Source organism: Carcharhinus amblyrhynchos, chromosome 30 (assembly GCF_965287045.1).
Source record: "Carcharhinus amblyrhynchos chromosome 30, sCarAmb.v2.hapA, whole genome shotgun sequence".
NCBI lineage: Eukaryota > Metazoa > Chordata > Chondrichthyes > Carcharhiniformes > Carcharhinidae > Carcharhinus > Carcharhinus amblyrhynchos.
In genome coordinates, this window is record NC_137353.1 from 22,905,095 (window position 1) to 22,919,842 (window position 14,748).

The 14,748-nt window shown below is 40.5% G+C and overlaps 1 protein-coding gene across 2 annotated transcripts in view; it reads left to right on the plus strand.

Annotated features, from left to right (window-relative positions):
• Positions 1-14,748, plus strand: part of zmynd12 (zinc finger, MYND-type containing 12) — a 33,514-nt gene that overhangs the window by 12,124 nt on the left and 6,642 nt on the right. For both annotated transcript variants that reach the window (XM_080215263.1, XM_080215262.1), the window contains exons 4-7: positions 5,031-5,200; positions 6,307-6,429; positions 9,069-9,195; positions 13,276-13,421. In XM_080215263.1, the coding sequence (XP_080071389.1) occupies positions 5,031-5,200; positions 6,307-6,429; positions 9,069-9,195; positions 13,276-13,421 (566 nt within the window). The remainder of the gene's footprint in view (positions 1-5,030; positions 5,201-6,306; positions 6,430-9,068; positions 9,196-13,275; positions 13,422-14,748) is intronic.

Below are 14,748 nucleotides of genomic sequence, written 5' to 3' on the forward strand. Positions count from 1 at the left end.
AAGGATTTTTGTGCTCACGGGGTTGAAGGAAGTCACGATCAATTTCTACAGTGTATGTACGAGGAATTCATGTTTGTTTGTCCAAGAGCTAGGAGTTTCTTATCTTGATTGTTAGGGAAGATCAAAGAGTTACAATTATCTGCAGAAAGCTGCAACATAATAGGACTTGTGGTTCTTGTGCACAAAACACAGGAAGCTGGCACACAGGTGCAGCAGGTAATCAGGAAGGGTAATGAAATATTGACCCTTATTTCAAGGGGATTGGAGTATAAAAGTAGGGAAATTTTGCTGCAACTGTATAAAGTATTGGCAGACCACATCTGGAGTACTATTAACAGTTTTGGTCCCCTTATTTAAGGAAAGGTATTATTTCATTGGAACAGTTCAGAGAAGGTTCACTAGGATAATCCCCACTATGGAGGGATTGTCTTATGAGGAAAGGTGAAACAGGCTGGGATTCTACTCATTGGAATTTAGAAGAACAAGAGGTGATCTCATTGAAATGTGTGGGTTTCTTTAGGGACTTGACAGGGTAAATACTGAGAGGATGTTTTCTCCCATTGGGAAATCTAGGACCAGAATGTATAGCCTCAGAATAAAGGGACACCAATTTAATATGGAGATGAGGAGAAATTTCATGTCTCAGACAGTTGTAGTTGTTGAAACTCCTTGCCACAGAGAGCTGCGGGGGCAGAATCCTTGTGTATATCTAAGGCTGAGATAGATAGATTTTTGATCAGTAAGGAAATCAAGGATTACGGGAAAAGGGCAGAAAGATGGATTAAGGAATGTCAGGTCAGGTGTGATTCTATGGCGGAACAGGCTCGAGGGTCAAACAGCCTATTCCTGTGCCTATTTCCTATGGCCCATTTCTAATATTCTATACTTTCATTTTTGACAATTAATTTGTAGTGCATTTTTGAGCATCCGTTGTTTTAACGCTGGTTCTTGGGATCGCTGAAATTTCTGGTCAGCATGTTGAGGTTGGAAAAGGAGGGGAGGGGAGTTGCTACTGATCTACTGATTGAGAAGGAGAGGGTAATGATTCCAGCAAATTGGATCACTGAAATGAGATGAATTTCAACTTTTCTGCAGGGGAGAAATCAAAAGATTAACTGTGAAATATTTTCTCAAATGGTAGACAGTGAAAGCTATTGGTTTGCGTTAGTGTGGGTGTGGATCTGGGATACATCATAGAATTTATAGTGCAGAAGGGCATTTGGCCCATCAAGCCTGCATCGACAACAGGTCTTATTGTCATAAACTTCCTAATTCCCTGACACACTAAGGAGCAATTTAGCATGGCTGATCAACCTAACTTGCACATCTTTGGACTGTCAGAGGAAACCGGAGCATCCGGAGGAAACCCATGCAGACACGGGGAGAATGTGCAAACTCCATACAGTCACCTGAGACCAGAATTGAACCCAGGCCCTGATCCTGTGAGGCAATAGTGCTAACCACTGTGCCACCAATGCTACGAGTAGCATTGATCTTGCCTCATTATTTTTCCTAATTCTATGATCGATGATTTGTTATAGTGTCATAGAATCATAGAGACTTACAGCATGGAAACAGGCCCTATAGCCCAACTTGTCCGTGCCACTTTTTTTTTTAAAGTCCCTAAGCTAATCCCAATTGCCCGCATTTGGCCTATATCCCTCTATACCCATTTTATCCATGTAACTACTAAATGCTTTTTAAAAGACAAAATTGTACCTGTCTCTACCACTACCTCTGGCAGCTTGTTCCAGACACTCACCACCCTCTGTGTGAAAAAATTGTCCCTCTACATACTTTCGTATCTCTCCCCTCTCACTTTAAACCTATGCCTTCTAGTTTTAGGCTCCCCTACTTTTGAGAAAAGATATTGACTGTCTAACTGATCTGTGCCCCTCATTATTTTGTGGACCTCTATAAGATCACCCCTCAGCCTCCTATGGTTCAGAGAGAAAAGTCCCAGCCTCTCCTTATAACCCAAACCATTGAGTCTTAGTAGACCTAGTAAATCTTTTCTGCACTCTTTCTAGTTTAATAATATCTTTTCTATAATAGGGTGACCAAAACTGCACACAGGATTCCAAGTGTGGCCTTACCAATGTCTTGTACAACTTCAACTTCAACAAGAAGTCCCAACTCCCAACTTATTGCTGAGGATGGCTGTGGGTCTGCTTAATGACTTATGGAGTGAATTTAATAAGGAGCTAGCCAGTATTTAGCTTTGTCAATTTCAGCTTGGAATTTTGAGTTTTATCATTTCTACAATGGGATCCTCAATGAACTTTACTTCTATTGAAAGGAAGGTTGCGGTTTTTTTTAAGTAATACATTAAGAGTCATTTCTGCCCCTTCCATAATTCCTTAGGAAGGTGAATTTCCTAGGGATTTCTTCTGCCATCATAACGTAAATGGAAACTACATATTTAGTCATTCATTTCTGGGAATTTGGGTTTGAATCCTGCTGTGGCAGATTGTGGAATTTGAATTGAATTTTAAAAAAATCTGGAATTAAGAATCTACTGATGACCATGAAACCATTATCAATTAACAGAAAAATCCACCTGGTTCACTAGAACAAAGAAGATTACAACACAGGAACAGGCCTTTTGGCCCTCCAAGCCTGCACCAACTATGCTGCCCAACTTAACTAAAACCCCCTACCCTTCCGGGGACCATATCCCCTCTATTCCCATCCTATTCATGTACTTGTCAAGACACCCCTTAAAATTCACTACCGTATCCGCTTCCACTATCTCCCCCGGCAACGGGTTCCAGGCACCCACTACTGTTAAAAAAAAAATCGCACCTTAAACCTATGCCCCCCTCATAATTGATTCTTCCACTCTGGGAGAAAGCTTCTGACTATCCACTCTGCCCATGCCTGTTATAATCTTGTAGACTTCTATCAGGTCACCCCTCAACCTCCATCGCTCCAATGAGAACAAACCAAGTTTCTCCAACCTCTCCTCATAGCTAATGCCCTCCATACCAAGCAGCGTCCTGGTAAATCTTTTCTGTACCCTCTCCAAAGCCTTAACATCCTTCTGGTAGTGTGACAACCAGAATTGAACACCATATTCCAAGTGCGGCTTAACTAAGTTTCTATAAAACTGCAACGTGACTTGCCAATTTTTAAACTCAATACCCCAGCCGATGAAGGCAAGCATACCATATGCCTTCTTGACTACCTTCTCAACTACCTTCTCCACCTGCATTGCCACTTTCAGTGACCTGTGTACCTGTGCACCCAGGTCCCTTTGCCTATCACTACTTTGAAGGGTTCTGCCATTTACTATATATTTCCTATCTGTGTTAGACCTTCCAAAATGCTTTACCTCACTTTTGTCAGGATTAAACTCCATCTGCCACCTCTCCGCCCAAGTTTCCAACTGATCTATATTCTGCGATATCCTCTGATGGTCCTCATCACTATCTGCAAATCCACCAACCTTTGTGTCGTCCGCAAACTTACTAATCAATCCACTTACATTTTCCTCCAAATCATATATGTATATATATATGTTACAAACAGCGAAGGTCTCTGCACTGATCCCTGAGGAACACCACTTGTCACAGCCCTCCATTCAGAAACGCACCCTTCTATTGCTACCCTCTGTCTTCTTTGACCGAGCCAGTTTTATATCCACCTTGCCAGCTCACCTCTGATCCCTTGCGACTTCACCTTCTGCACCAGTCTGCCATGAGAGACCTTGTCAAAGGCCTTACTGAAGTCCATGTAGACAACATCCACTGCCCTACCCTCAATCATATTCATCACTTCCTTGAAAAACTCAATCAAGTTCATGAGACACAACCTCCCCTTCACAAAACCATGTTGCCTCTTACTAGTATGTCCACTTATTTCCAAATGGGAATAAAGCCTGTCTTGAAGAATCCTCTCCAATAATTTCCCTACCACTGATGTAAGGCTCACTGGCCTGTAATTACCTGGATTATTCTTGCTACCCTCCTTAAACAAAGGAACAACATTGGCTATTCTCCAATCCTCTGGGACCTCCCCTGTAGTCATGATGTGGAGATGCCAGCATTGGACTGGGATAAACACAACCTGGTGTTGTGAGACTACTTACTGACCTCCCCTGTAGCCAGTGAGGATACAAAGATTTCTGTCAAGGCTCCAGCAATTTCCTCCCTTGCCTCTCTCAGTATTCTGGGGTATACCCCATCAGGCCCTGGAGACTTGTCTACCTTAATGTTTCTCAAGAACCCCAAAATCTCCTTTTTGATCTCAACATGACAAACTGTCTACACATCCTTTCCCAGACTAATGTCCTATAGGGAAAGAAATCTGCCATCCTTACCTGGTCTGGCCTACTCGTGACTCCAGAGCCACAGCAATGTGGTTGACTCTCAACTGTCCTCGGGCAACTAGGGATGGGCAATAAATGCTGGCCAGCCAGCAACATCCATGTCCGACGAATAAATCTTAAAAATAGAACCTCCATCGAATTGCAGAGAGGAAGAATTCTGAAGGAATTTGACCACTAAACCGTGTATTAATTTTCAGGCAGATCTAGCATTTTTTTTTACAGCCCAAACACATTGATGCTGGGGGAGACTGGAGTTGGGGTGGGGGAGCAGAAATGATGATGATGATAATGCACAGAACTGGGGGTGACTGGGGAGTGGCATAGCTACAATTAATACACATCAAAGATAAGACTAAAAATACTTGTCATTGGGCAGACGGCCAGGGTCTTCTAACTTGATCTAAAATGATCTACTCACGGCTACTTATTACCACCATGCTATATGTTTGTTGTCTTTTGGTTCCCAGATGTTATTAATATTAACTTTGAACTTGGAAAGGTCAGAAACTTTGTAATTTTGCTATCTTACCTTGTACAATAGAGGGATTGGATTGAACTGGTCTGTACATATCACATCAGTCTGTAGTGCAGCTGTGGAATGTGGCTCCCGGAACACTTGCACATAACAAATAAGTTCAGTAACAGTTGTATTAATGTTCAATTAGTAATGTAAAGTTTTTATGTTCTGAATGTTGCTCAGGCCTTAGACGGTTAGATGAAGCAGAAGAATACCTCTCTCAAGCTCAGTGGACAGTGATGAGAACCACAGAGTGTGTTAATGCCATCCGATATAAATTGTACCGAAACTTGGGCCTCTTGTACACAGCCAAAAGCGACAATGAGAAAGCACTCTGGTACTTTGCTGATGATGTAAGTAGCTTAGAGTTAGAGAACAGCTGAGTTTTCAGCTCAGCTTTTGCAGATGTTGAAATTTGAAATACAGCATACATGTGCGCGACATATGACATTTTGTTTTTTCAAATCCCCCCTCTAATTTTCTCCTTACCACATTCTAAATTGCTGACAGTAGCAGAGATCTGGGAGTAACACTGACTCGTCATCCGAGATAATGGCAGCAGATATTTGATCATGGAGGCAGTAATCCTTGTCTAGTTGAGAGAATCATTGAAAATTCTGAGGCGAAATATCTTAACCTATTTGCATTGCTACCCTATATTTAGGAGTTTTTTTTGTGTTGCAAGCTGCCTGCTGAGCAGTGGACACTTCACCAGCACCAGCACCCGCACCACCTCCCCCCCCGCCCCCGGAGTTAGAAAGTTACGTACATTCAGAGATGTGCAAATTGATGTTTTGTCCTGATGTAATTGGGTTATGATCTCACCATACATATCAAAAATCCACTCACTCCTTTTGACTGACACAAGCAAGATGATTTTTTTTTTAAATTAAAAGATTTCAAATTGCATCACATTTTTAGAAGTCATTCTGCTTGTCCATTGCCATTTCAGCCCAACATAAAATATTATTGCTAATAGAAATATCGTCAAGGTAATTTTTTTAAAAATTCATTCACGGGACATGGATGTCATTGGCTGGCCAGCATTTATTACCCATCTCTAGTTGCCCGAGCTCAGTTGAGAGTCAACCACATTGCTGTAGCTGTGGAGTTACATGCAAGCCAGACCGGGTAAGGATGGCAGATTTCCTTCCCTAAAGGACATTAGTGAACCAGATGGGATTTTCCGACAATCGACAATGGTTTCATGGTCATCAGTAGATTTTTAATTCCAGATTTTTTTATTGAATTCAAATTCCAGCATCTGCCGTGGTGGGATTCAAACCCAAGTTCCCAGAAGATTAGGTGAGTTTCTGGATTAATAGTCCAGCGATAATATCACTAGGCCATCGCCTCCCCTAATGTTAAGATAAAACACAATGAAGAATGTATGCTGCACTATAAAGCTGATTAATTTCCCACTTGAAAGAAACTAAATGCAGAAATTTATTCTCGCCAGATTTACCATGCTACTCAGGTGTTTAGTGCATCTGATGTTCACACATCTGGCGGGTATTTCCATATGGCCAACGTGTTTTACAAGATGCAAAAGATGGACATAGCAGACTCGCTGTACTCGGAGGTAAGAGTTAGTATCACGTACCCCATCACGATCAGTACTTTCAGGACTAAGCAGTTGGCAATTTTCTTGCCTCTGTGCTAGGCTTTGACAGATGCTAGAGCACAGTTCCATGGGGACACTCGTCTCTTGCTGTTACATGTAATTTTTCTCAAGAACACTAATATTTGCAATTATTCAACCACAGGAGGTGATCACAGCTAAAGGGTGGTTTTGACAGTGATCTTGAGGAGGAACTTTGGATGATTTCCTGTGCCCCTCAGCCAGGGTGCACTAATGCTAATTGTAGCACTTGATATGATACCAGGTGAAACATGCTAGCAATCCAGAGCCACACCAGGACATCAATCCCACTAACTGGCTGCAACCCATTAATTTAACTTTTGGGCCACCTTCAATCTTACAATTTTCTGCCAACAAATTCTCCATACAAAGAAAAAAAAGAACCTTTTCTGATGCAGAGCAAGACACTCATGTAGCTCACACTGTTCTTTTGAGGTTGCAGAGTGGAAGCTCAGCAGGACCTTTATTTATCCTTTACCTAACCTGGGAGTACTTGAAGTAAATGGGCAGAAAAAGCCACATATCTATATCTGACTACAAATAGCACAAATTCCCAGGGAAGTGGGTAAATGGTGACATTTTAAGTGTGGATGTTAAGTGTCCATTTAGATTCTACATTATGCAAATGAATTTGGTACCATGGGTTTCAGTGCATAGGCAATGAACATAGGAAGTAACATGATTAGGTCATTTGGCCTTTGAGCCAGCTCCACCATTCAATGAGATCATAGCTTCTCTTCTATCTCAACTTTGCCTTCCAACACTATTTCCATGTCTCTTAATTCCCTAGTACCCAAAAATGTATTGTGTTCTGTGCTGTATATATATATATTCAATAACTGAGCAGCCACAGCTCTCTAATGGAGAAATTTCCAATGATTCATGACCCTTTGAAGAAATTTCTCCTCATCTCAGTCCCAAATGGCTGACCTCATATTCTGAAGTTATGAATCCTCCATTCCAGAGAACAGTGTCACTCTGTCAAACCCCTTAAGAATTTTGTATGTTATAATATATGTTTCAAGACCTTGTCTACTCAATCTGTCCTCACAGGACAATCCCCCTCATCCCAGGATATAGGCCAGTGCACCTTTGTTACACTCTATCAAGGGGAGGTGTGTCATTTCCATAAGTGGGTACACCAAAACTGCACTCAGTACTTCAGGTTTGGCCTCATCAGTGCCCTGTATAATTGTAGCAAGACTTTACATTTCAATCCCTTGCTAACAAAAGCTAACATGACATTTACCTTCCAAATTGCTTGCTGTACCTGCATGTTAACGTTTTGAGATTTTTGGGCACCTCTGAATTCATGTTTGTCCAGTCTGTCATTATTCACATAAAAAAAGCTTTTTTTTCCTAACAAAGTGATAACTTCATGCATTGTGCCATTTTAGTTTCATTTATTTATTTGTGTCACAAGTAGGCTTACATTAACAATGCAATGAAGTTACTGTGAAAATCCCCTAATTGCCACACTCCAGCACCTGTTTGGGTACACTGAGGGAAATTTAGCATGGCGAATGCACCTAACCAGCATGTCTTTGGACTGTGGGAGGAAACCCACACAGACACGGGAAGAATGTGAAGACTCAGCACAGACAGTGACCCAAGCCAGGAATCAAACGTGGGTCCCTGGTGCTGTGAGGCAGCAGTGCTAACCACTGTGCCATTGTGCTACATTGTATTCCATCAGGCATGTTCTTGCCCACTCACACAACATGTCTCCATACCTCTGCAGCCTTTGTGCCCTCCTGCTCATCGCTTACTTACCCATCTAACTTTGTAATGTCAGCAAATTTGGATAACATGACAAGAACATAAAATGGTGGAACAATTCAGTAGATTGTCTCTCACTCCACTGATGCTGCCAGATTTAACATTTCTGGTTTGTGAAAGGTCATTGACCTGAAATATTAACTTTGTTTCTCTCGCCACAGATGCTGCCAAACCTGATCATGATTTCCAGCTTTGTTTTATTTCTTATTTATTAGCAATCACAGTATTTTGTTTTGGATACGTCACACTTAGTCCTCTCATTTGGTACCCCACTGGTTACAGCCTGCTAACCTGAAAATATCCCATTTATTCCAACTGTCTGTTTGACTTTCATTAGAGAATCCTTAATCCAGGCTAATACTCCCAATCCCAAGAGTCCTAATTTAGTATAGCCACCTTGAGTGGTAATTTATCAAAAGGCTTTTTGAAAATGCAAATACAGTATCAAAGAACCAAGTGGTTCCCTTTTATTCATCTTAACAATTACATCCTCCAAAACTCTTCACAAATGTGTCAAAACATAGCTTCCCTTTCATTAATCTGTGTTGACTCTGCTTAATCATATGATGATTTTATAAGTGTCTTGTTAGCATGTCCCTAATAATATTCTAATATTTTACTAATCTCATTAGGCTGACAAGCCTACAGTTCCTTATTGAGGGGTATTTTTTATTTTAACATGGTGAGCTGTGTACACTACTTATGCATTTATTGGTTAGCATACAAAAATATTTTAAATTAAAGGTAATTAAATGTGCTATTGCATTTGAACAGAATTATGATTCATATTTTCAATGTAGGTAACCGATATCTGGAACACTTTCCTGGGTGAACTGGTTGAGGTGGAGATACAAAAAACATTGTGGAAAGCTGGCATCAGTTCACCAGAACCAGGCACCACGATTGTGGAATTGGAGGATGTTTTTGGTCTGTGTTCTATGTTTTAGCTGTTCCCTTATAGTACAGTATTTACACACACAACTGTCATAATGGCAGGAAGCAGAAACCCCTCAGGGCAATCCCTCCAACAAGAGAGGTTGGATTCTGGAGAGTAGTTTTAAAAATGTTATCAAATATTCTTCCTATAAATTAGTAGTTAATTACTGATCAGCCAGCTCAAGTGATGAACAGAGTAACGGTTTGGTGTATCCAACAAACTATTACGATCATTAAACTAGGTAGTATAGTCACCAGCCTACATGTAGGGTTAATGCGGTAAGAGTTAAACTTTAAGCAAAAGGGAATCAAAGGATATGGGGAGGGGGAGGTGCAGGGAACAGACTATTGAGTTGAATGATCAGCCATGATCATATTGAATAGCGGCAGAGCAGGTTTGAAGGGCCTAAAGGCCTACTCCCCTTATTTTCTATATTTATATATCATAGTCTAATATTTCTGCATGTCCAGTATGAGAAGTTGCCTCACAGCACCAGGGATCCAGGTTCGATTCCCAGTTTGGGTCACTGCCTGTGTGAATTTTGCACGTTCTTGTGTCTGCGTGGGTTTCCTCCAGATGCTCCCTTCCACAATCCAAAATTAGATGGATTGGTCGTGCTAAATTACCCCTTGGTGTCAGAGGAATTAGCAAGGTAAATACATGGAGTTACAGGGGTAAGGCCTGGTTGAATTATGGTCAGTGCAGACTCAATGGGCCAAATGGCCTCCTTCAGCACTATAGGATTCTATTAATTACATTGCCAAAGCGTATCATGTTTTATATTGAACAGGCATACAGATGTCTGGTTCAACGTGTGATTAGAAATAGGGTTCCAAGTGTATTTAAAAAACTCATCTCTGTGTCTTTTTAGGATTCTTATGACCAGCTTTGGCCAATCATGCATGTGAAATATCCAAGAAGATAATATAGTTAATATTGTTTTTACGAGCATGTACCAAGACAAGGGAAACACTACGTTGCCTATCCTCACCCTCACATACTAACTATACATTCAAATGCCAATTAACCCATGCACAATTAGAAGTACCATACATCAGTATACTTTGAATTCTTAATTAGTTTTAATTCTTAGAGAATGGAGGCCTGAAGAATTTGTTGCTTGTAAGTATTTTTTGTTTATTAATTTATGTGATATGGGGGTCACTGCTAGACACCATAGTAAGTAGTATATAAATCAAATCAAAATGCGTTGGGTATGTAATAGTATGTTGATGAATCAGATACCTCCATCTGTTAGGACCACAAGTCTGCCTGTATCTATGTATGTGAAGGCAAAGCTTATGCCCCTCTGAATAAAATCAAACTACATTTGGTTCTAATTTTGCCCTGTAAAACCTCTGGTCACTAATTATTGCTGTGGTCCAGTTCCTCTGTGGTTGACAATATTTTGATACTTCACAAAATGACAGTAATTGAGAGAGTCCCAGACAAGAAACAGGGAGCAGTTCCAGTTAAAAAAGATGAGACAAAAGGGTTCCCAAGCAGAAAAGGAACTGTGGTTCGCAGACCTTAAGTGTAGAGAGCTCAGAGGAAGTGCTGGGGTGAAGTTACCCCTTTGAAGTAGAAGTGTTCCGCTTGATCTGACCAAAAAGCTGCAGTTGTGCTTCTGAATTGGTGCTGGAATGCAAACCAGGAATCCAGGGGAATGGAGGTTTGGATGAAGAGATAGAAACCCAGCAAGGTGGGCAATCAATCATGGAGGTCGAGCAAGTTGGAATGACTTTGAGAGACTTCCAAGGTCAGATCTTTGAAAGTGAAGACTTGAATTCCTTATGGGAGTAGTTGACTCACTGTTTCTGATACCTGGCTGGGTTGTTGAGAAATCTGTGGCATCGTATTTGTTGCATTTGCCATTCATCATGCAGTGTCGCGCGTTCAGCTGCAGTTTGCCTGTTAATTGACATGTCCCTTTTATTGACCCTGAATGTTATAGTTATGGTAGATAATGTAATTTTTTTTATCTTCTGACCTTGTAAAGTTTATTTTTGTTTGTTCAAAACATGTGGAATCTTGTGTTTTTTTCCCCTCTTGGCACATGTCTTTAATCTCAAAATGTTGCTACTTTAAACAAAAGGTTATTGGTCCCTAGCCACATCAAAACCAAAATCTTAGGAGTTTTGATCCAAAATCGTAACAACAGATATTGAATCTAACCTCTTCCGTGATTCTTTAACTATTTTAAAATATTTCCTCATCACTCAGACCAATAGTGGAAATAGTCTTTCTCTGTTAATTCCATAAAATTCCTTCTTAATTTAAGACTGAAAATAATTTCTTCTTCTCTGTCCATGTAAGCAGAGAAGAGTTCCAATTTGGTTTACTCATTGATGGGATGTGCATGTTGCTGACTGGGTCAGCATTTATTACACATCTTTCGAACCAAGTGGCTTCCTAGATCATTTCAGAGGGCAGTTAAGAATCAATCATGTTGCTGTGGATCTGGAGTCACACATAGACCAGAATAGGTAAGGACAGCAGGTTTCCCCCCCCCCCCACCAAATATTAGTGAACCTGATAGGTTTTACAATTGACAATGACCATCAATAGACTTCTAATTCCGATTTTTTTAAATCTAATTCAAATTGTACCATCTGCCATAGAGGGATTTGAATCCAGGTTCCCAGGTTCCCTTGCGTCACTGGATTACTAGTCCAGTGAAATTATGCCACCGCCTCCCCAATGTGTTGTTCATCAGAACAATTACTCCTCCTTAATATACCAATGAATCTGCACTGTGCTTTCACTTGGGATTTAAAATGGAGCCCCCAAAACTGTACATATTATTGTAAATATAACTGAACCATTGTCTTGTGCAGCATTTTAATCACCTCTTGTACCCTATGCCCTTTTACAAAACCCAAAAGGCTACTGAACCTTTTCAAGTCTACCAGTTCTCAGCCATTATCTACACAGCCACAGCTTTCCAGAAGTAATTACCACATAAACAATCAGGAAAGTCGATTACAAGGGAAGGGGAATCCTCACTGATCTTCAGGGGACTTCAAACGAATTGTAGTACTCTAAGGAACCTTATAATCCATATAGTTCAGGTACAAATAGCCTTTACCAAGTAAGCTATCAGGAGGGCGAAACCTTATTTTAATGTCTTTATTGATAGGATATTAAATTAACTTCATGCCATCAGTCAACCTTTAAATAAGGATGCTTAACAACTGCTGAGAGGTGTGCAAATTGTTTAAACCCCATTCATTTTGTCTGTCCTTGTGGACATTGTAACATTCAAAGGCACAATATGTTCCAATGCTGATATTGTGTTTACTCCCTAGTGACAAGAGTGGGATTTGCTGTGAGTGTTGCTAGATTCCCAAGCTCACTTCAAGAGTCAGTCATTTTTCTAGTCAATCAGTTTTAATCTGAAGAGAAGTGCCACGCAGCATCAGCGGTGGGAGGAGGTGGTGGTAGAGAGAAGAGAATGGAGGGGTACCAAAAAGGACGTCCCAGGTAAGGAACAAAGACAGGGGACACAATAGGTCCCAGCTAAGAAATAAAAGGGAGCTTGAAAAAAGCTTCCAAGCAGCAAGTGTGCTGTGAGCTGGGCTGTTCAATGATTGGGACTTGGGAGAAGACCCAGGAGCTAACTGGCGATTTCATTTTGTGGAAAGAGTCAAGGTTTGAAGAAACCTTCGGATCACTAACAGTGTCTACATAACAAAACCCTAACTTTTTACACAACATGAAAACACAAAACAGCTTCTGCATCTTCTCCCAAATCTCAGTAGTTGGACAGTCCAACTCACAGGACACTTGCTGCTTTGAAACTGACCAACTAGAAAAAATGACCCAAGGAGCCTATCAACACTCTCCCTGGTCACTCAGGAGGAACCACATTACCAGCATTGGAACATACTATACCTTACAGTATTACAATGTCCACAGGGATGCACAGAATGAATGGGTTTTGTAACAAAATTGTTTCTGTAAATTCTGTTTTCCCTTCTTGTGATGGGTCATCTCCCACTGAATTATGGTTACACAAGCTTGTCTGCATTATACTCCATTTTTAAATACAACCTCTGTCTCTCCTGAAGATGAAGCCCAGGAAGCAGAAGCAGTTCAAATCCTACATGCAATTTTTGATCTACGGAACCAGGAGTATCTTCCAAAACAAGGCAAAATTGGAAAAATTGCTCACACCTTGGCCATGCTTTATTACCTGTTCTTGGATTTTAAAAAGGTAAGCTTCATATTGCTCTTTCAGGAGATGCAAGCATAACATTTACAGATGATAAAATGGCCAAATAAACTTGGTCATTGACAACACTGTAACCATGAATTTCTGCACTCATCCATTTTGTCAAATTGCAAAAAACTAGGTTAAGCTTTTGTCAAACTACTAAGCAATGAAACCTCAAAAAGGCCTCAAATAATGAGATTACAAAGACCCATTGCATTATAATAGTACCACATAAAAGTCAATGGCAAGGTGGGTAACAGCATCATTAATGAAAAAATTCTAGTCTTGGATTCTGCACTAGGTTTACCAAATTTCAGCTGGTTCAGCATCCCCCCTGGAAATAGCACATTCAAAGTGACATTTGATGTCTGTGTTCATGAGAAGAATTGATCACATGGGTCAAGATACTGCCAGAACTCATTAATGCAGGTTAGTACCTTTGGGAAAGTAGTCTATTTTTTATATAGGGGAAAATGCTTTCAATTACATTATCATCACATCCCATAAAGAGAAGCAGAAATTGTTTAAAACACTGTTCAATGTGGTACTGGACAAAACCAACCTGAAGGTCAAATTTTTAATCTGTTATTGTTATAGTTAAATAAAAAATAATACTTGCACTTACTAAATCACTTTCACAACTGCCATACATGTCAAAGAGCTTCACAGTCAAGTGTAGTCACTGTTGTCATGTAGAAAATATGGCAGTCAGAATGCACACTGCAAACTCACACAAACAGCAAAAATGTGACAACGATCAGATGATCTATCTTGTGATATCTATTGAGGGATAAATATTGGCCAGGACGCTGGGGAGAACTCCCCTGCTCTTCTTCACAGTGCCATGGGATCTTTTATACCAAAAGACAGCACTTCTGACAATGCAGCACTCCCTCCATCACCCTCCCTCCCTGCAATGCTTGAATCCAGAACCTTACTTCTCAGAGACAAGGATGCTGTGAAGTAAACTACAACTGCTATTCAGTTGACTCCATTCGTTGAAGCAGCTAGACCACGCAACTTTCTCTACACCCTAGCTATGACTGTAACACCACATTCTGCACTCTCTCCTTTCCTTCTCTATGAACAGTATGCTTTGTCCATTTGGTGCGCAAGAAACATTACTTTTCACTGTACACTAATACATGTGACAATAACAAATCAAATCAAAAGAAGAAGTTGGGACTCTCACCAACCAATGATAGAAATCTCAATTGAACAGATATAGCCAAGATTTGGCTTGTCACATTATCATCATTCAGTGCTAAATTCACATACTAGGAATTTGTCGGGAATTGGCGGTGCCTGTGGACCTGTACTTAAACAT